The sequence below is a fragment of the Carettochelys insculpta genome, chromosome 4 (assembly GCF_033958435.1).
Source record: "Carettochelys insculpta isolate YL-2023 chromosome 4, ASM3395843v1, whole genome shotgun sequence".
NCBI classification, from domain to species: Eukaryota; Metazoa; Chordata; order Testudines; family Carettochelyidae; genus Carettochelys; species Carettochelys insculpta.
In genome coordinates this window covers 126,934,431-126,956,128 of record NC_134140.1, presented here as the reverse complement: position 1 = coordinate 126,956,128, position 21,698 = coordinate 126,934,431, and the positions used below count along the sequence as shown (strand labels likewise).

The 21,698-nt window shown below is 45.3% G+C and overlaps 1 protein-coding gene across 4 annotated transcripts in view; it reads left to right on the top strand.

Moving 5' to 3' along the window:
• FRAS1 (Fraser extracellular matrix complex subunit 1) overlaps positions 1–21,698 on the top strand; it is a 310,675-nt gene that overhangs the window by 190,368 nt on the left and 98,609 nt on the right. For all 4 annotated transcript variants that reach the window (XM_074993758.1, XM_074993759.1, XM_074993760.1 and 1 more), the window contains 7 exons: positions 1,477–1,617; positions 2,434–2,574; positions 3,222–3,362; positions 4,071–4,332; positions 5,726–5,810; positions 9,618–9,944; positions 16,626–16,779. In XM_074993758.1, the coding sequence (XP_074849859.1) occupies positions 1,477–1,617; positions 2,434–2,574; positions 3,222–3,362; positions 4,071–4,332; positions 5,726–5,810; positions 9,618–9,944; positions 16,626–16,779 (1,251 nt within the window). The remainder of the gene's footprint in view (positions 1–1,476; positions 1,618–2,433; positions 2,575–3,221; positions 3,363–4,070; positions 4,333–5,725; positions 5,811–9,617; positions 9,945–16,625; positions 16,780–21,698) is intronic.

Sequence of the window (21,698 nt, the reverse complement as noted above, 5' to 3'; positions counted from 1 at the left end):
CATCAAACTTTCCAGGGGTCAGGTTTTACAATTCGTTCAGCCATGACTCAATAACAAATGAGGTTAACATTTGAAATCTTTCTGTATTAAGCATCTGTTAAGGTCTTGTGTATTTACCTGGTTATCTCTGGATTATAAATACTACATCCCTGAACAGCAACAGCAGCAGCAAATACTGAGAAAGATGTAGAAGATTTCAGCGATTTCCAAAACTCTTCTGGAAGTATGGTATACAGAGGCTACCACGACCATTCAAAGCACCATCACAAATCAGTTGTTGTTAGGTATTTTTTTCTAGCTGGATCTCTCTACACCTTGTTTAATTTGGTAGTGAGCAACTGTTAATATTTCAGGTCTGTAGAGAAGCCATCTGAGAGTAAGTGTTCTACTTTGGCTCTGCCACCGAGCTGCCACGTGACGTTGGGCAAGTCACCTCACCTCAGCTTTGTAGGCCTTTGTTCTCCTTCCCCGTCATTATCAAGCTTGTCTACTTGGACTGTAACCTTTTTAGAACTGGTGTTATCTGGAATGACCTATTTGTGCCAGGCCAACCCAATATATGTAACCCTGTCCTCTCCCACTCCCCCAGAGCCAGGCACTCCCAGCTCCCCTCCCCCAGAGCCAGGCACCCCCAGCTCTCTCCCCACCTCTAACCCAGCCCCCCTCCCCTCCTCCAGAGCCAGACATCCCCAGCTTTCTGCTCTAAGCCAGTCCCCCACCGCTCCCTCAGAATCACGCCTCTCCAGCAACCCCCACATTCTAACTTGATGCCGGTGACTCACCAGAGCCACCGTCACCACTGCTGCCTCCCCAGAGCCTCTGCCGTGGCTGTCAGCACACACTTCTCCCACCAGGCGGTGGGGTGCGCACACGGAGATTGGACAACACTCCCGGCGCACGGCTCTGAGGTTGTGGAGCACTGCTCTTGAGGACAGGGACGTGCATGCGTTGAAGGCAGCAGGAGCTGCGGCTGGGACGCTGAAGGACGAATTGGGCTTGACGATATTTGCTACATTTCTGGCCTAAGGACTCTCCTCAGTGACATTCCCCCCTGGTTAGTTTGTGCTAGGGAAGCTCTCAGCCTCTGAGAAATCAATAGCCTGAGCACAATAAGAGACCGAGGACTTTTCGTGGGTAAATGCTAAGGCTCAGTTTTGGGAGATAAGGACCGCTGGTGCCCCAGGGACAGGAGCCGACTTCTTTGGCCGTTTCACTGATAAGCAGGGCCACACACTGAACTGTACTTGTGTTTAGCACCACAGGGAATGGTTAAGCCACAGAGAGGAATTCTTGTTGGTAGACAGCCCCACATTAGAAATCTCTCTCGTCTTACGTCTAGTACCCTGTCCTCTCTTTGCTCTCTACTGCTAGGGATTTGGCTTCCACAACGGTTGGCTTCCGAACGCGTAAAACACTTGTGCAGTGCTGGACTTCCACGCAGACGGCTGCCCTACTTTAACATTGTCTTTGTTCCAGAGTGCGACTGGAGCTGCAATGCTTGCAAAGGCCCCGCCAGGACAGACTGTCTGCAGTGCATGGATGGTTATGTTTTGCAGGATGGGGCCTGCGTGGAGCAGTGCTCACTCGCCTTCTACAGGGAATCTGACACATGCCAGCGTGAGTCTGTGTGACACTGCTTCTGTATATCACGACTGTACCAGGCTTCCCTAGTGCCTTTTCCAGGCTGTCACTCGTTCACATTTAGACGTCTGTCATGTGTTTAGTTTGAAGGAATGCCTAACCTTAGCCTCCAAACCCTCTACACAGGAGGTAGCTCTGTCTCGGTAAATGTATCCCAGACATACTTCCATGGTGTGCAGCAGCAATCGAAGGTTGAGTTGCTAGTACGTATATGGTACAGGTTCCACCTCCCTGGCCTGGCGTGGCCAGGACCTGACTGGTCATGGATAAGAGAATTTGCCATACCAGGGAAGGTTCCCTGCCATAGCCCCCAGGCTGCCTTCCCCCGCCAGCCACTGGGTTGTTCCCCTACCTTGTGCTGTTGCCTGGGGTCCGGCCTGTGGCTGATGCCAGGCTACCCCCCAGGCTCCCGGGCTGCCAGGGGAAGCTGGCCCTGGCCTGCACCAGGGATGTAGCTGCCCCCACCCCTATTGGGCTGCCAGAGGAAGCTGGACCTAGTCCTGCAGGGCTACGGGAAAAGCTGGGTCCAGCCCTAGAGGAGGCTGCCCCCAGCCATGTGGGGGTGCCAGCCCCAGCGCTATATGCCTGCCCCCACACAAGGGTTGCTGGGGGAGGCACGGGCCTTGCTGCAGTCCCTCTTCCCCTCCGGGGCTGTCAGAGGACATGGGTGCACCCTCCTGCCCAGCTCTCTGGTCTAATGACATCCCTCATCCTGCCAGATGCACCAGAGGATGCCAGATTTAGGAGTTCCTACCTGTTGTGAATTCTTCTGGATTTGCAAATGTTTTTCAGGGTGTGATGACCATTGTCTCCAGTGTGACCATCCACATGAATGCGCTCATTGTGAGGCTCCATTTTTCCTTTTGGAAGCACATTGCGTTCCAGAGTGTGGGAAGGGATATTATGCCCAACCTGCGGAACAGAAGTGCATAGGTGAACAGCATGGGTGGTAAAAGGTGGGGTGGGATTAAGGTTGCAATTCTTTAGGATTTATCTACTGTTTGTTTTCACGTGGCCGCTTAGGGAAATAGGTGAGTAGGTAAAATCTGATTGAGATTTAAGGAGCAGATTATGCCTGTGCTGCAACCCACGTATTGTGGGTTTGGAGAGAGTAAATTCCACATAAACAGCTACTCTGGTTTTAGAGAACCTCTTCCGCTGACATTTGCCCATAATAAAAATAATGTTATTCTGTTATATAATAGGCCCCCTCTATTCTGTCTTCCTGCTGTGTGTTCAGATTAGTGGTGCAGGATTTGAGTACTTAAGATGTGCAAAACTAGCTTAAAACAGTCTTCTGTTTTGAAAGACTGTCAGTTTGAGAGAGATTTCCCATGTTAAATAGAGGAGGCTCGTAGAACCAGCATTCTAGCAAAAGCTTCCTCTCAACGACGCTCTTTGTGTGTTTGTGGGTGGGTGTGTAAGCACTTGTAGGTACAGTTTGGGTCTTTTTTTTAACCGCTTGGCAAGGTAGTAATGCGAGGAGCTGTTTCCTAGCATGAAAACTGAGACCTTTCCATTTATCAGTTCTTGCATCATTTGTGTTGCCTAATGAGGTTGTATTGTCTCATCCATCTCAGCTTGCCCTGTGGGATGCCTGGAGTGTGCCAGTGCCAGTGAGTGCCACCTCTGTGACCCCACTAGCTTTCTGAAGAACACTCTGTGTGTTTCTGACTGTGGTCGTGGTTTTTATAGCAACACCAGGACCAGGGTGTGTGAAGGTGGGTTCCTTCTGTGGTGGATAAGGGAACTTAGCTGACAATTCTCTGACAGGTTTTTCACTGGAGATAGCATGTGGTTAGTAGTGTTTTTGAAATCCGAGTTTTGTACAGACCCTCCATATTATTCTAGGACCGGCTTTTAAAAGTCCTCTGTAATGTTTCTTTTAAAGAAAATGTACGCAGCCAGAATTCCAAGTGAAGTTCATTTGTATACTTAAGGGTTATTCTCTTCAACTACAACACGTTTCTCCTACCCCTTCCTCTCATCGTTAGCGAGCACGTGCTGACTAAAACCCAAGTGGGAAAAACACATTACTGAAGCAACAATGAGACATACCATTCCAGATGTGCAAGGCATTGTGTAGAGACAAACTAATTAATACCACTGTGAGGGAAGGTCAGTACGGGTTGTTATTCCCATTTTACAGACAGAGATACTGAGATAAGTTACTTGCCTGATTCCACACAGTCTGTGGTAGAACCCGTATTAGAAATTGGTCCTTCCTGATACTCCACTCTGTGGCCATTCCTCCAGACCACCGTGTCCTCTGGCAACGAGAGTGACATCAGGTGAATCTGGTGTATGATCTTGCAAAGGGCAGTGGCCAACATACACATCTTAGGAGGACAGAGAGAGACACAAACAGAGCTTCTGATTGTATGAGAGGACGTCTTACCTGTTAATGACTTTCCCCCCCTTGTTTCTAGGCAACACTCCAATGTCTGCTCCCCATGCGAATGGCTCTCTCACAGTGGGGATTGGCGGGGTAAAAGCACTCGACTTGTCCTTCATGGGGGCACGTGACCTGGGGGATGAGCTGCTGTTCCATGTGGCCAGCGCCCCCACCAATGGGAGGCTAATGATGATGGTGGAGGGGAAAGATGTGCCCCTGGACGTGGGCGACCCCTTCAGCAAGGAGGACCTGAAGGAGAAGAGAATTCGCTTCATGCACAGCAAAGAGAAACCCAGGTGCCTGACCAGGACTTTATTTTGATCTCTGGCCTTGCGAAGACGGATGCGTCTCGAACAGTTGCTCGCCTGCCATTCAGCCATGGCGCTGTAACTGCTTTCTGTGAGGTGCATCACAGGGTTTTCTATCACCTGCCCTAAAGCTGGTGCACCGTAATATCACAGGCAGCATGTTTTCCTCTGCATTTAGAACAGGAGATAACTGAGATCCAGCCTCCATTTAATCGAATGAGCATTTGCTATTGGGTTCAACGGGAGCAAGCGTTGGTCCTACGCTTGGGATAGGCTTGATGGTGTTGGCAAATGTTGGATGTTTCGGTGGTGCTTGTGGTACTTAGTTATTTGGTACTGATAGGAAAATATTCAAATAATTATGTAGAGCCACATCCTAGTGTGACCTGCACTCAGCCACTGCTGACGTCAGGCATTCTGTCTTTAGGTCCTAACAGTACGTTCCATTAGTTCACGTACAGTATCTGAGAGTGTTTGGCAATGCAATGTTTGAGGAAATTGCATTTACTGGCTGCCACTTGTCTGTGCTGCCATGAAAGTGAGAGACAAATTCTACACCACCATGAAACCAGAATAAACTCTAGTGCAGGGGCCAGCAACCTTTCCGAGGTGGAGTGCTGAAGTTTGACCTTTTTGACCTCTATATACAGTCCAACTGCTGGTGATACTTTTAAAGTCACTAACAGTCCTACTTAAAAGAGCTTCAGTAATAAATAAATGAAGATGCCGAGCTGTACTGTTTAGGTGGTGGTTGGTAGCATTAGCCTGCCTTTTTTTTAAAAAACACACGGCATAGCTTTGAGCAAGCTCCCAGCTTCATGAGGGAGGAGGAGTGGGACTGAGCTCCCACCTCATGTGCCAATGGAAATCGGCTTGTGTGCCGCTCTTGGCCCCCATGCTGGGGGTTGCTGACCCCTGCCCTAGTGTGTAGGCCAGAAGGGATGGAGTTATTCCAGTTTTACACCTGTGTAACTAAGAGCAGAATTTGGCCCATTGTTTTCAGTAATAATTTTGCGCTTTCAGAGCTCTCTTCGGGAACTGTAAAAGCATAAGCTAATTCTGAATAGATATGGGGCAGGAGCATGTGGGTATCTTTCTTCATGGTCTTCAAAAAGTCACTAAGAGACTTTTGAAAAGCCCACACAGTATTCTATAATGGAGACTGATTTATTGAATTTTGGATGTACTAGATTATCGCAAGCAATAATAGGCAAAGGGTGTGTATTACGTTATGCACTTCACTAAAAATATTCTGTAAACCTAATCGCAGAAGTCTTCACCTGCCACTAATCTACATTTGAATATATAGCATTTGTAATTTATCTCCTGTTCCATTTCGTCCATTAATATTACTCTGGTTTTACTGGGGGGGCTTTTTTAGGAAAGGTGAGTTTTCCTTGAAGGTCAGCGATCAGAGGTTCTTGTCGCAGTTAGAAGTGATCACCGTGCAAGCATTGTCAACGCAGGTAATGTAACAAAACTTGAAGACATCTCTTCTTGTTTTTATGTAAATTTGAAATTTGCAGGAGAAAGTTGGAGTCTTACGACAATGACAAGTAAACCTCAGCAGAACTCAGTTGACTTGCAGTCCTTCAAGTCTAAGACCTTTTACTGGAGACACATGGGGTTAAATTTTCCTCTCATTTACACTGATGTGAATTAAGACTACCTCCATTTGAAATTCATAAAATTACACCGTGTAAAAACAGTTTAAGTGAGAGCAGAATTTGGGCCACTGAATATGGCAGTGCTGTGTGCCTTTTCTGTGTTGTAGCAGAATGGCAACTCTTCAAAAGTTAAAGTTCAGAATCACTTTTTGAAATACACTTACACATCATGGGTGATCTGGTCCTTTATTGAACTGTAGTGGAGTCATTATTGATCTCTAGAGTAGAATCTTTTTGTGCTTCAGAACCTGTAATTAGAGTGTCTGTTCTGTGGCTGCTATTTAAGTACACTCATAGGAACAGACAGAGCAAAAGAGCTTTCTAAATATCAGTGTTGTCATTTACATACCCCTTAAACTGCTCACCACTTTGACTCATACTGAGTTTATAGTCCACTGTGTCTCCATTGCATATGATTATTTTTCTAAAACAACAAGAAGTGCTGTGGCACCTTATAGACTGAAAGATATATTGAAGCATAAGCTTTCATGGGGAAAGACCCACCTTGTCAGATGCAGATTATTTTGCTCTTGTTATTTAGTATCTACAGTGTGGTGTTGTCCAGAGGCCTCAATCATAGTTGGGGCCTCATGGTCCTCCATGCTGTAAAAACATGTAACAAAACATACATCCTCCAAAGAGCTGACAGTCTGAATCATAAAAGTATAAAAGGTGGATGAAAGCAACAGGTATATGAAGGGATGACAGGCTTACAAAATTTATTGGCTGTTTTAGCGTGCATTAGCTGTGTGTGAGGTTCTTAGCCGGTCAGCAGCAGTAATCACATGTTATACTTTGATGGGAGCTGAGTCTCTTTTAAACAAGGGCTGCTTTATACCACCTTGACCAGTGACAAGAGGAATAAGAATCATGCCTTAGTGTTACTAGGATTAGGGTCAGGGTCTTATTCGCTTGTCTGTCTGACTCTTCATCCTGAATCATAGTGAGTCATTTCAGAAATATATAAATGCATCTTAAGTCTCCCCAGTTAAGGTCAGGTTTCAGGCTGTCCTGTGCCTTAATTTATGATAGGACTACAAGCTGTGCACCACAGCTCCAAAGCAGAAATGTTGGCACATTACACTACATGTTGAACCTCTCTCGTCTGGCACCTTTGGGACCTGACTGGTGCCAAATGAGAGAATGTGCCAGACCACGGGAGGTTAATATTGTTTCACTGCTTACAAGGCTCTTAGAAGACATTTAGGGGTAAATTATAGCTAAATAAGAGCACAGAGAGCCAGTACTGGTGGCTGGAAACAAACTTTATGGGACCACGGGAAACTTGGCCACACCCATGATAAGCATGCTGGATTACAGATGTTGCTGGATGAAAGAGTGCCGGATTAGTGTATTGCCAGCATCATATCATTTTGTGTGAACTCAACAGAGCTCCTTACAATAAACATCTAGATAACTAACTTGAACCTGGTAAATCTTGGACTGTAACCAGACTTCTTCCCAAGTTAGGTAAGGTTGTACGTCTTCAAAACAGAGGTTGGGTACCCCTTGGCCCTGGAATTAAGGCTGGTATATAGTCCCTGGTCCAATATGTAAATCTACTTGGTTTCCCGTAAAACGTGTTTGAGCATTTTTGGCACGCTTGTATTATATGCAGCAAGAAAATATTTCATTACAACTGTTGAAGTCAATGCTTTTATTGGAAGAAGAGTAGAGACTTAAGTGAGCTACGACTGGAGGTCTGATCCGAATCCTACTGAAGTCAGTTCCAACTCCATTGACCTGAGTGGGTCACACTGTAGAATCTGTGTCTATGCTAACATTTCATACGCTAGCATAAGCGGAGGCCTCCCAACAATTGAGATGTCAGGTGGAATCATTTGTGTGTGTGTATAAAGCCATCATTTTAGATTTTTTTTCATTTGTGCATAAGGGAATAGGTAAGTACCAATAGTTTATAGCACATGCCTTTACAGTGGTGTTTCATATACAATGTCATCAGTTTAATAAGGGTATAGGTGTTTTTCCTCAAAAAAAAAAAGTGGGTTTGAGAAGAATAGGAGCAGTTCTGAAAACAGTCCAGATTTCAACAGTTACTAAATCAAAATTATTATTTAATTGTGTTATGGTTGTATCTACATGTTCCCCCCAGGGCAAGGCACCACACTCACAGACTGAAAGACAGTCCCTGTGCCTGAGGGCTTATAATTTAAAAGAGGTGATCCTAGACAACAGCTGAAGACATCCTGTTTTGTTGGGCTTCAGGATTTAGTTTTAAAAATATCCCTTATTTAAATGTTCATGTTGCTGGCTTCCTATGCAAAGGGGCACAGGAAACCTGAAAACACACACTTGGGCAGATACGGAACTAGTTCTAATGAAACATTGAACACAGATCACTGCCTTTCCCTTAACCTGGCTCTGTCTTTTCTAGTAGACTGTGGGCATGTCAGGGCAGGGGCAGTCTGCTGGCCTGGGCTTGCACAGGGCCTAACTCCAGGAGGCCTGGTTCTCGTTCGCTGCGTGGGCACTACTGTAATAAATCTGATAACAGATGATGTTGCTGTATCACCTCAACTGGGATTTCAGTTGATTACCAAAGCTCAGCAGGGTTGGGCCTGGTCCTTACTTGCATGGAAGATCTCTGCTGAAATCCTTTGCGCTGCAGGGGTGGACAGTGATGAAAGCAATAGGTGTCACTCTTCTCTCAGGCTGTGCCTACGCTAGGCAAAGTAAGTTGACTGCGGATACACAATTCTAGCGACTGCAGTTGCATAGCTAGAGTCGATGTACTCTGCTTGGCTTACTTGGCCATCCTTACTGTAGAAGGTTGACAGGAGAGTTTCTCCTGTTGACCTCCCTTCATCTTCGCACCTTGCGCCCCTACTAGCCATGCGAAATTGAACCCTAGATAGACCCTGAGTGGGTCCATCCAGACCTGTTATTCCGATGTGCCAGAGCAGACAGCATTGCCTGTTACTTAAAAATAAGTAGTGAAAGTTTGTGGGTGTTTTCCCCCTCATTGTAGCTCTACCTCAGTAAGAATTATGCTGCCTCCTTCTTGGTCCTTAGGCAAGCGAGAAGGTTGTAACAGTGCTGAAACAGCCCTACAAAAATCAGGGGGGAAGACCCTGAAGTCAGTTATTGCTCAGAGTTCCCAATGACTTTAGCAAAACCAAGCTTTTGTCCCTGGAGAGTCTTAGCCAGCTATTAGAGCACAGCAGCACAAGGGGTACACACCATGACTAGGTAACGACGTTGCTTTATGCATAAAATGTCCTCAGTCTTTTTGGTTCAGCTTTCTGCAGTGTCAGAATCTCCCCCACCCCGATGTAATTCAATCTATCTAGCTATTCTGAGATCTGCCCTTCTGGGGAAAAGTGCAGCTAATTATCTGCAGCCTGTTGTTTACAAATAGGGGTTGTTCTGGCACATAGAATCATAGAACACTAGGACTGGAAGGGACCTCGAGAGGCCATCAAGTCCAGCCCCCTACCCCAATGGCAGGACTAAGTACTATCTAAACCATCCCTGATAGACGTGGAGGGAATCAATCTCCCTGCCCTACACATTTCTTCCCAGACTTGCATCACCACTAGAGCACTGTAGCTTAGCAAACAGGTAAGAGCTATTTTTATGTTTCAGGCCCCATACGTGCTAAGGAATGAAGTCCTCGTTATCCGCAGAGGGGGTATGGGATCAATAACAAACACGTTGCTGGATATTCGAGACAATGACAATCCCCAGGACGTGGCAGTGATGGTGTTAGACCCTCCACATCATGGTCAGCTGGTCAGAACTCCCAGGGACACCGTTTCTGCAGTCCAAGTATTTCATCTTGAGGACCTGGCACGCGGACTCCTACGTTATGTTCATGATGGTTCTGACAGTCGGGATGACACGGCCCTTCTGCAAGTGAATGATGGGCACCATGTCCAGAATGTCCTCTTCCACATGAAGATTTCTCCAGAGGTATGTTCCTTTCTGCAGTGGCTGAGCAAGTCATATAAAAGCTGCAAACCTGCGGGGGAGGTTCAAAGCCAGACATCACCTATGGGGTGTGGTGTGGTGAGGGAGGGGCAAAAGAACAAGCTGGGTTTTGGTTTGCAGTATCTTCTCTGCTGGTGTTTTGGTTTGTAGCCCCACAATGGTTCTACTCAGCTCAATAGTTTATACTTCCATTAATCTCTGAGTGTAGTGTGAGAGTTGACAATGCACCGCCCTATTTTGCTGTGGGAGGAATGGAGATGTGAGAGGAAGGTGATACAGCACTGCTGTCACAGAGGGAGCGGCTGAGGGGCTTGTAGTAATCAGTGGGGCAATAGTGTGAAACTAGACATGGGGCCCAGCTCAAAGGTTCACCTCTGGATCCAAACTCCCCACCCCAGAGTCTGAGGGCGCATGGGTCAGCGGATTTGGGTCAGCAGATTATAGAGTTAGGGGTCAGAGGTAAAGTTCTGATCTAGACAACAATTCAGGCTGCCCTAAAGTGTGGATATGTTTGGGGTTGTGATTGAGGCTTATTTATGACTGGCTTTGGCTTCTTGTCTAGAGATTATGTAGCTAGATGGTATCAGTAGAGGAGTATGGAATAGAAAACAGGGCAGCCTGAGGTCTGGAAAATACAGCTCTTCTGTTAGCGCCTAACACAGGAGGTTAGTATTACGCGGTCAGTGCTAAACCGGGAGAAGGGTGAATGTGTATGGAAAATGAATGGAACTCAGGAAACTATCAGGAAAACAAACCTACATATATTAAAGGGCTTAGTTATTAAGGCATGGGAATTGCTGATTTACGCTTTAAAGTCATGGGGTGGTGTTCCTGGCAGATCAATATCCTAAGGCGATCAAGATCACTTGAAATTTAAAAAGCTTTTATTAATACTTGACCCTTGTTAATATTTGGTAATGTTCACAGAGCTATTTGAGAAGAGAGCCCTAAAAGTAGCAATGATTAGTATTTTAATTCGGTTCTTCCATTTAATTCAGTTCTTCCATTGAAAACTGGATGATCCTTCCTGTAGTGGTTGGATGTATAGTGTTGTTCCCATTAGATGTACTGGGACTGTTGCAATAAAGAAAATTATGGTGTATTATCTATTTTTAATCACATTATTTTTTAAAAAAATGGAATGCACTGTTTAATATGCTTTCTATGGCAGACACTATACAAAATAAGATTGTGTAACAATCATTTCAGAAATGTGTGGTTTTGTCTAAGAATCGCCAAAAAGTCAGGGGTTTGTCCATTTGAGGAGAGGTATAATTTGTGTATTCCGGAACCCAACAATTAAGTGACTTCCCTTTATAACTTTGACAAAGTAATTTAATTTGCTGTGCTAATGGAACAGCTGTTCTCCCACTCTCTTGTCTCTCTCTAAAATTGTAAGCTCAGATTTTAAGGTCTTCAGTGCAAGGTTGTCTCTGTATAAATGGTGCCTGCTACTCATTTGAGGACTTCAAGTGGTACTATAATCAGAAAGGACTTCTTCAAAACTACTCATGATGAGTTGTTTGTGCTCCACCAAAGTTAGAGCGGCCACAGCCATCCTATCTGTTGTTCAATGCCTGTTTGCTGCTTCCCCAGAGCATAGAAGTAACCTTTAGATCTCAAGCTAAGAGGAAGAGAATTGTTTGGATGCTGCTCTGCTGTTTAAAGTTCCAGGTTTTGAAGCAAATGACAGAGAAGGTTGAATTTCTGATTATTAGCCAGTTTCACTTGCCTTTGTCTCTAATTATATTCAGGAGTTCTCTTTTGCACCATTTAGCTACAAAGAGTTAGGAAGGCAATGAGACAGAGATGAGCACAGAGCAGGATTTTACCCTGAGGTAGGGTTGGCAGATACCCAGTTTTTGCCTTACACTAATTAATCACCTTTCTGAAGTAGCCTTGGGCGATGAGTTTGATGTGAGATTTCTTTCAGAAGAAGCACTGTCTAGACAAACTCAAGACTTCTTTTTGCTTCCAGATTTTCATCCAAAGGTTGTTAGAGATTCCGCTGTAACTCTAGATGGTTAAATGTTTCATTTTCAGCACTAATTCCAGATCTGAAGAAGTGGGTTTGCCTCATGAAAGCTCATCAGCTAATACATTATTTTGTTAATCCTTGAAGTGCCACACGACTGCTTTTCTGATGTGTGAAGATACAGACTAACATGACTAGCTCTCTATATCTAGACGGACGATACTTTTTACCCCTGCTTCGAACCAGAGTTACACAAGGCTTATCAGAATGCAATACTGGATGATTGTATGTGTTGTTTGCAAACATTTTTAGGGTTGTTATTAAATTGGCTTGGACAGCAACCCTTTAACATTTTTTTCCTATAGAAGCACCGTATTACTACGGACCACTGGTTTTTTGAGTATTATGTAATTGAGGCATTTGCTTAAACTCTCCAGCTATGTTGGTTTCTTCATATTATTTGCTTGGGTGCGTCTGTTTGCTAATTGCTTGGTCTGCAGTATTTGTAAGACCCCATACTAAGACTGTCTGAGCTACTGTAACCTCAAGGGTTGGCCTCATTTTCAAGAGCACTTAATAGTTATTTGCCTTACTGAATTGTGCCTTCTAGCCATTTTAATGTCCGTGTGTCTGTTGGTCCTGCCACTAATGATAATCTATTGGGACCCAGAGGCCACCCGCTAGAAAATGTGCTGTCAGCCAAATCCAATCAGTTGGATTATACCTGGCTGCATGTCATGTGTTTGTTGTAGGTATCAGCCTTGGTAATGGGATATGGAAGCCTTTCCCTTCCAAGAGGCCAAAAACTCAGATATTGGAGGGATAGCCAAGTTAGTCTGTATGTGCAAAAATGAGAAGTCCTGTGGCACCTTACAGACGAACAGATGTTTTTGGAGCATAAGCTTTTGTGGGCAAAGACCTGCTCTGTCTTTGCCCACCAAAGCTTATGCTCCAAAAAAATCTGTTCGTCTGTAAGGTGTTTGATGTTCTGTGCAGCAAGAGCAAGAGGTCTCTGTTCATTTCATAATGAATAAGTGTCTCTTGTTGACCGTTTCATCAGGAAGGCCCATGTTTAAATGGACAGAGACTGAACTACCTACTCACCACTAGGAACGATTAAGCCAGATCAGAATTGAGGCACATTGGCAAGGCAATGTGGCGGAAGCGTGGGCTGCAGTAGCCCATGCTCTGCTTGCTGCGTGGCTAAAGAGAGAGGATGTTAGTGGGCTGTTTAGTACTCACAGAAGGTGCATTTGAATTCATGCACGTGGGTGTGCAGTGGAAAAGTCACCATCAGCCTTGCCACCAGTAAACAAAAATCTGACATGATTCTAGCTGTTGCAGCAACTTCTGCAGAGAGAACTGACTCTGCCCAGCTATAGCTTGTCATCTACAAATAAAAGGCTCGGCAAACAAGAAGGAACCTCGTGCTGAGCTCTTTTTTATTAATTAGTTGGATCCCAACATCAAAGCCTGCTGAGAATGTAATTGCAACATGACTGATTGACTTACTGTGGGGCGTGAAGAGCCATTCATTCATTTATCCCTTAGAAACGATGGGAGGCATTGTTGTCCTGGAACTGTGACCTCACTTTTAATTAACATTTTCTTGGAATTGTTTTCCTCTCAAACAATGCATTTTTGGCCCTCATCCTCAAAGGTCCCTCCTTTCTCCCCTGCCATAATAAATCTGGTAATCTCTCTAACCCTTTCAAACTAGTAATTTTCCACTGCAGATTTATGCTTTGATGTTAGACTGCGTAAGTGCCATGACACTTCAAGACAGATGGAAAGCTGCCATGGATATTGGATCTCCTTAGCTGGCAATCAGTGCTATCTTACTTCTGCTCAATTCTTTTACAGAATAGAGCAGACATTTGTTTTAGGGGAACTGCTGGTGCTAAACGATGTTCATCCGAGGACTCCATGATGTTCTGATTTTTTTAAAATTGTGTTATGCGGCATCAATATGAAATGGATTAAAACCGGACAGATCTCACAAAGTAATGGTAAATGGAGAGTTGTCGTCCAGTGGGGGTGTTTTAGTGGGGCATCCCCAGGGTTCCTGCAGGGATCTGTTCTTGGTCCAGTGTTACTCAGTAGTTTTACAGCTGGTCCCCAGATTACGAACACATCGACTTACGACCATTTGTGCTTATGACCAGCCTCCAGCTCACTCCCTGCACGCGCCCCAGCTCACCTCCCCTAGTGGGGGGCTCCAGCCGCATGCATGGGGCTCCAACTTCAAGCCGTGCCTGGGGCTCTGGCAAACCCCCTGCCCCGGTGCACCCCCCCATTCAACAACTCCCCGGCCCGGCTAAACCCCTCCCTCCCACGGCCCCAGCTCAACTCCTTCCCCCGTGCTTAGGGGTCCAGCTGTCAGCTGCTGCCAGCATGTGCAGGGGCTCTGTCCCCCCTGCCAGCTCAACCTAACTCTGCCCTGGTTCACCCCCATTCAATTCCCCACCACGCATCTCAACCTCCCCCATCCCCAGCTGACCCTCCCCCCACACGCTCTGGGCTCCAGCTGTCAGCAGCTGCACGCACATGAGGCTTTACCCACCCTCCCAGGTTCACCCCATTCAAGCCCACCCCATACCCCATGGCCCCAGCTCAGACTCCCTGGCACGCAGGCCTCTGGCTTCAACCTGCGTCCGGGACTCCCAACCCCTGATGCACAGGGCTCCAGCTCCAGCCCCCCTACCCATTACCCCCACAGCCCCAGCTCCAACCCTCTGCAAGCCCCAGATGAACTGAACCCTCCCACCACCCCTGCCGCCTTAACCCACCCCGGGCTTAACCCTTCTGCCCCCTCCCAGGGCCCCACATCATGCCCTCCCCAACTTATGCCAAATTCAGGATATGCAAGGGTTGCGTGAAATGCAACCCTCTTGTACCTCAAGGGATTACATTATACGGGTATTTTCGACTTAAGACCAAATCGAGTTACGACCAGGTATTCAGACCATGACCCATGCGTAAGTTTGGTGGCTATCCGTATAAATGATCTGGAGGAAAATATCAGATCATTGCTGATAATGTTTTTAGGTAACACAAGTGGCATACAATGAGCATGGATAAGTCGTATAGAATAGTCTGGGTTGCTCGGTAAGCTGGGTTTATTTGAACATGCAATCAAATAGAAGGTAGAAATCTGGAATGTGGGTCACCTTTGCAGGACGTGAAGGAATGTAGCCGAGAAAGTAGTGACTGAAAAGGCCATATGGGGTCATGGTTGATCGCCCAGCTGAAGAGGAGATGCCAGTGTCATGCTGTGGCTCACAGGGCTAGTACAATTCTTGGCCGCAATGCAGCACCATATCGAGTAGATGGAAGGGAGCATTATTACTAGTCTATACTGTATTAATGAAAACATTCCTGTAAGACTGTGAGATGTTCCTCTGTCCATATGTCAAAAAGGATGTTGGAAAATTGAAAAGGCTTCAAACAAAAGAACAATGAGAATTGTATGATTTTAGAAAACCTGCCTTAACAGTGGAAGATTTAGTACACTCAATATATTTAGCTTATTGCAGAGAAGATTGAGGTGACTTAGCCATGGTTTTTAAGTACGTGCATGGGGAGACAATATTTGGTAATAGGGCGCTCTTAATTTTAGTAGACAAATATATAATAAAGTGGATGGAAGGTGAAGCTAGATGAATTCAGAACACAAATAAAACACAAATGTTTGGAATTTTTTGAAAATGGTGATTGAAATATTTACCAAGGGATGTGATAAGTTCTTCCTCACTTGAATTCTTTAAATTAAGACAAATGTCTCTCTCCAAAGTACGCTCTAGCTAAACCACACGATACAAGCTTGATACAGGAATTGCTAGGTGAACTTCTGTGGCCTGGGTTACACAGGAGGTCAAACGAGATGATCATAATGGCCTCTTCTGGCCTTAAAGCCTATTAATCTAGGATGAGGTGTGTGAGAACTTGTCACTGTAATCAAAACTGGCGTTCATCATCGTCATCAACACCATGGGCTCAGCGCCCGCTGGCGTCTGATGCCTCTCTCGTTATTTCCTTCCATCCTTCCCTGTCCAGTGCAGAGTGGCTTAGTTTCTGTAGACTAGCTCCACACCAATCTACTATATCATCTGTCCATTCTCTGTGGGGTCTGCCTCTCCTATTCAAACCATGTATTTTGCTGCCAGTCTCCCATAGTGTTTGGATGTTCCATGTTCCAATTGATAGCATGTGTGTTAGTTGTCCAGTCTTGGAGTACAAAGTCTTCAGCAGTGGAGAAGGTGAGGATTTCTGACAATGTCACAGAGAGTAACCTGACAGGAGAGAAGCAGCACAGGGAAAGAAAGGGAAGCTGGGGAGGCACCAGGACTCTGAGGATGATGATGGTGTTTAAATGGGGGGCTGAAGAAGCTGCTTAGAGTGATGAAGGATGGTGGTACCAGAGAGGATTATGGAGGGAGGGACTTGACATCGGGGTTGGGCTCAAAGGGGACAAGAAGAAAATCACAAATGGGACTGAAGGAGTGTGTGGAAGGTGGGAGGGAAATGGAGCTGGTAGGGCTCTGCCCTCTTTGACATGGAGAATCAGCTGTACCGTGTTCTACAGTATTCAACTTAACTCCTCTTGTTTAAAAAGTTGTTTATATGACCGAGCATCACTGCTCCTCAGTCAAGCCTCTACTGCTGTCCCTCCCCCTGCCCCTCTGCAGAGTGATGGAGGCCCCCAGCTGGTTACTAATCCCCTGGTGTGGGTCCCAGAAGGAGGAATGGTGCAGATCACCAACAGAATTTTGCAAGCCAAGCTGCCTGGTGCCAGTGAATCTGAGATAACCTACACGATCCTCAAGGAGCAGCCAAGACACGGTGAGTTGTTGTACTACCAGGAGACGCTCCAGATGTGATGCTGCTGCTCCTTCTCTTTCCTAGCATCTCCCACCCTTAACAGAAGTTTAGGCACCTAACTCCCATAGATTTCAGTGGAAACTCGGACCCAAGTATCTTTGAGGACCTGGGACAAGGACTTCCGTGAGTGTACAATGTCACCTAGTGTGCAAAAAATTATAATGTTATGTGATGCAGTATTGTTGTAGCCATGTTAGTTCTAGGATACTGAAGGAGAAGGTGGGTGAGATAAAATACTTTATTGAGACAGTTTCTGTTGGCAGGAGAGACAAAGTCTGTGTAAGCATGAAAAACATCCTGTCACCCACATTGGCCCTCCAACAGCCAAATGAATTTTGGTGTAAGTGTAGCACAGAACAGCCTCTATCCTGAGCAAATGTCCACTGAGGACAAATGAAAAAAAACATTTCTTGATTATTTCATAATATTGGAGTGAGTTAAATTGCTGGTCTTGGAATCCTTGGATATAAGCCTTATCTCCTGATTCCCACAGATGCTCTGCTCTTTGAGTGGTTTCATTCCCATGCAGGCCACAGTCTGCAGAAATGCAGGTGTTAAAAGTCCATAGAGACTGAGGGGACAGGAAGGAGGTAAGTAATTGACAGTCCAACCTCAGGAAGCTGGATGGAAAAGGGAACAGAGCACATCAGGCTGGAAAATAAACATGAATAAAAAAGAATGTTCATTTCCCCATCATATGTACTGTTTCATTAACAAGGACAAATAACTTTTTAACATGTTTGAGACCCAAATGAAACTATGAGGTTGTTTTAATTTGCTGAACCAGATCAAATTGGAGGGGTCACTTTAGCAACACACACTGTTTTTTTGCTTGCGGTGTTTAGAATAGGTCAATTTCTTAAATAGCTGCTAACAGCACAACATAGGTGTTGATAAAACCAGCACAGCACTATACAGTTCAGTTAATGTTTACATGCACCCAAAATTGTACAGTAGGGTCTCAACATTCACCAGGGTTCTGTGCTCAGAACCCCGGTGAATGTTGATTTTCACGAAGCGGGGGAGGCAAGGCCACTCGTGAGCCCTGGCTGTATTGAAAAAGGAATTTTGCCTTTAGCAGTTCATCTGATGGAGCCTCACTGTCATCTGAAGTTATAATCCTCTAGTTCAAATTTATTTGGCCACGGAACCCTGTTAAACTTGAAAGAATTTTGCGGAACCCCATTTCCAGGCTTTACCCATCTCAGCCCCCAAATCCTCCCCCCCATATCCAGGCTGTACCCCCTAATCCACGAAACCTGCCCTCCCAGGCTTAACCCATCTCAGCCCCAAACACACACCTCCCCCATAGGCAGGTTTAACTTGCCTCAGCCCCAAACCAGCCATGGGGACTAACCCATCCCTGGTGCTGGCTGGAGAGCGTACACTGGGTAGCCACATGTGCCTGGTGGAAGGAAGGATGGTGTATGGCATGGAGGTGTTCCACTGGTGGGAGTGAGCCAAACCACACCCACTAGAGGGGTGTGGCCCCTCAGCTAGCGTGGTATGTGAAGGACTCTCTGCAGCTTCCTACCCTGCTGCCGCTAAAATAATGCAACTAAATTCAGTTGCTTTAACAGCTGGATCCCTCCTGCTGCCCTGCTGGCCATTAAACCAATTATATTTAGTTCTACTGTTTCTGTGGCAGCAGGGCCAAGAGCTGCAGGTGAGTCAGCTACTGTAATGGAATTTTCTTGCAGAACCCTTATTTTCATTTCACACAACCCCGGGGTTCTACAGAACTCTATTTAGGATACACGGCTCTTGTGGTACAATCATAATGATCTCTGCAACAATTTGTGATGATTAAACTGAGGTTTATGGCTTCAGATGAGGAATAAACAGCCAGAGCCTTTGATCTTCAAAGTTTTCTGTGAAATATTATAATTAGTAATAACAGTAATTTTTAAAAAGCAGAGAAATGCAGAAAAACAGGTCCTCAGTAAAAAGGGTCAATATAGGGTTCGTGGGCAAGCAGAATTTCAGAGCCATGAAATTTGTGTGTGTTTCTAGTCTCAGCTTATTGTTCTTCCAGACCAATTAGCAGTTATATATGCTGGAGTTTCCTTATAATTTGGAGGGGAAGAACAACACCAGGGCTACTTTTACACAAGCCCAAAAGTTCGAAATGGCCATGCAAATGGCCGTTTTGAAGTTTACTAATGAAGCTCTGAAATACATATTCAGCACCTCGTTAGAATGCCAGCGGCCGCAGCACTTCAAAATTGACACGGCTTGCCGCCGTGTGGCTTGACCAGATGGGGCTTCTTTTCGAAAGAACCCCGGCTACTTCGAAATCCCGTTATCCCTAATAGCAGATACAAATAAGGGGATTTCGAAGTTGCCAGGGTCCTTTCAAAAACGAGCCCTGTCCGGACGAGCCACGCAGCTGGAAGCCGCGTCAATTTCGAAGTGCCACAGCTACCGGCATTCTAATGAGGCGCTGAATATGCATTAAAGCGCTTCATTAGTAAACTTCAAAATGGCCATTTGTATGGCCATTTTGAAGTTTTGGGCTAGTGTAGACATGGCTCAGGGGTTAAATCCTCACTCCACTGATGAAGCAGGTCTTTGCCCACGAAAGCTTATGCTCCAAAATATCTGTTAGTCTATAAGGTGCGACAAGACTTCTTGTTGTTCTTGAAGCTACAGACTAACACGGCTGCCTCTCTGATACTCCACTGAAGTGAGTCTCAGAACTCCAGTTCACTTGAATAGGACCAGGGCTTCACTCCAGCTCTGAAACATTAGTAAAATTGGGCCTCCAAAGATACTGACTTATGTCAGAATCAGGCCTATTTTTAGGACCATGCTGCTAAGGCAATATTGGTGTATTTGTCGGTGTATGACAGGGTCCCTGGGGTGCAGCTCAGACTGTGGGACCTCTGAGCCCTGCAAATCCACCAACCTGGGCTGCTTGTCACACTTTGATGCTGAGGCACTTACACCGACCTCCACAGGCTGGGATACGCCCAACTGAATTACGTGAATGATCTCCCAGCCACTCAAGAACCATCAATATAGAGGCTCCAGCCAATTCCCCCCCGCTCCCTAGCTTTCACCCCAGGACTGTACTGCCTTCCATTCCTCAAGTCTTCCCTTGGCAATGCAAGCTGATTAGTTCACCACTTCCTCAGTGTATGGTGGACACACACTAGCCTTTGTAAACGGAGCTGAGATTTTTTCCCAAGCTCTTCAGCCAAAATGCTCTGTTTTAGGTAAAATATAAAACGGGTTTATTAACTACAGAAAGATAGATTTTAACTGATTATTAATAGTAGGCGTACAGGTCAGATATGGTTACTTTAAAAAAAGAAAAGTACCCATGCATTCTAAATGCTAAACTTTTAGTTGAAGCAAGAACTGAATCAAGATCTTACCCTGAAAGATGGTTCAAGCAGGTTACAGTTCCTCAATGCACAGGCTGGAACTACCTTCCAGCCTGGGACTATCCTTCCCAGTTCAAAGTCTTTAAGGCTTTTCAAATGATACTCCCTTTTCCCCCAAGTCATGCGTTGCTCAGAACGTATCATAATACAGGTTGAACCTCTTTAGTCCGGCATGCTCTGACCTGGCAATATCAGTAATCTGCCATGATTTTAGTTAGCCAGATGACCATTTATCATAAGTGTGGCCAAGTTTCATAGTGTGGCCATTTATCAGAGATGTGGCCAAGCTTCCCGTGGTCCCATAAAATTTGTTTACAGCCACCAGTCCTGGCTGTCAGTTTTCTGTGCTGTTATTTAGCTCCAATTTACCCCAAATGTCTTCTAAAAGCCCTGAAAGCAGTGGAAGTGTTGTTAGGCTGCGAGACAATATTGACCTCTTGGGATCTGGCAAATTCTCTCATTCGGCACTGGTCAGGTCCAGAGGGTGCTGGATTAGAGAGATTCAGCCTGTAGTATCCCAGTGGTGAATATCAGGGTTCCAGAGTACTATTTTGAGGGACAGAGTGTCACATAGTGATAAAACAGAAGCATGATATGCCAGGCTGCATTTTTATTTTTTTTACTCAAACATCATTTGAATGCGATTCTGGAAAATGAAGAGAGAGCTTAAGATGGATAGTTTGCAAAGTAGACTTATTATTGCTGCAAATGGAGTGAAAATATTTCATAGGTTTCAAATGGTAGCAACGGGGATGAGGGGGAGAATGCTTCCAAAGGTCAGCAGAGAGATGGAATGCACAATTAAATACAGATTATTCAGAGGGAGAGTGGATTTTGCTATATGTGTTGGCTACATTTGTGTTCGTGAGTACTCGAACATGGGACAATAGGTAATTATTAGCACAGATAATATATAACTTTAAAACAAACAAGAAAAATTAAAATTTGAGGGCCAGATAAATCCTCAGTTTGTATAAATTAGCATAGCTCTATTGACTTAAATGAAATTAGGAATAATGTGACTAGTTCTGGTGCCTATAATTCTAAAAGCATGACTGTCTAAGACATTGGTCAATATGTCTTGAATTAAGGACTCAGCGAGCTCATTCTGTTTAGTTTGTCAAAGAGAAGAGCAAAGACTGACTTGATCACATTCTGGAAGTACCTGCACGGAGAAGTGAAATGTAGCAACAGAGGGGCCTGCATTCTAGAAGACAAAGGTATCACAAGATCAGAGCGCTGGAAGTTACACATAGCGTGGAAGCTGCACGCATTCAGATCCGAAATAACCGCAAAATTTTTAACAAAGGGGATAGAATCATAGAATACTAGAACTGGAAGGGACCTCAAGAGGTCATCAACTCCAGTCCCCTGCCCTCGTGGCAGGGCCAAGCACCATCTAGATAATCTCTGTTGGATGTTTATCTAACCTGTTTTTAAATATCTCCAATGATGAAGATTTCACAACCTTCCTAGGCAATTTATTCCAGT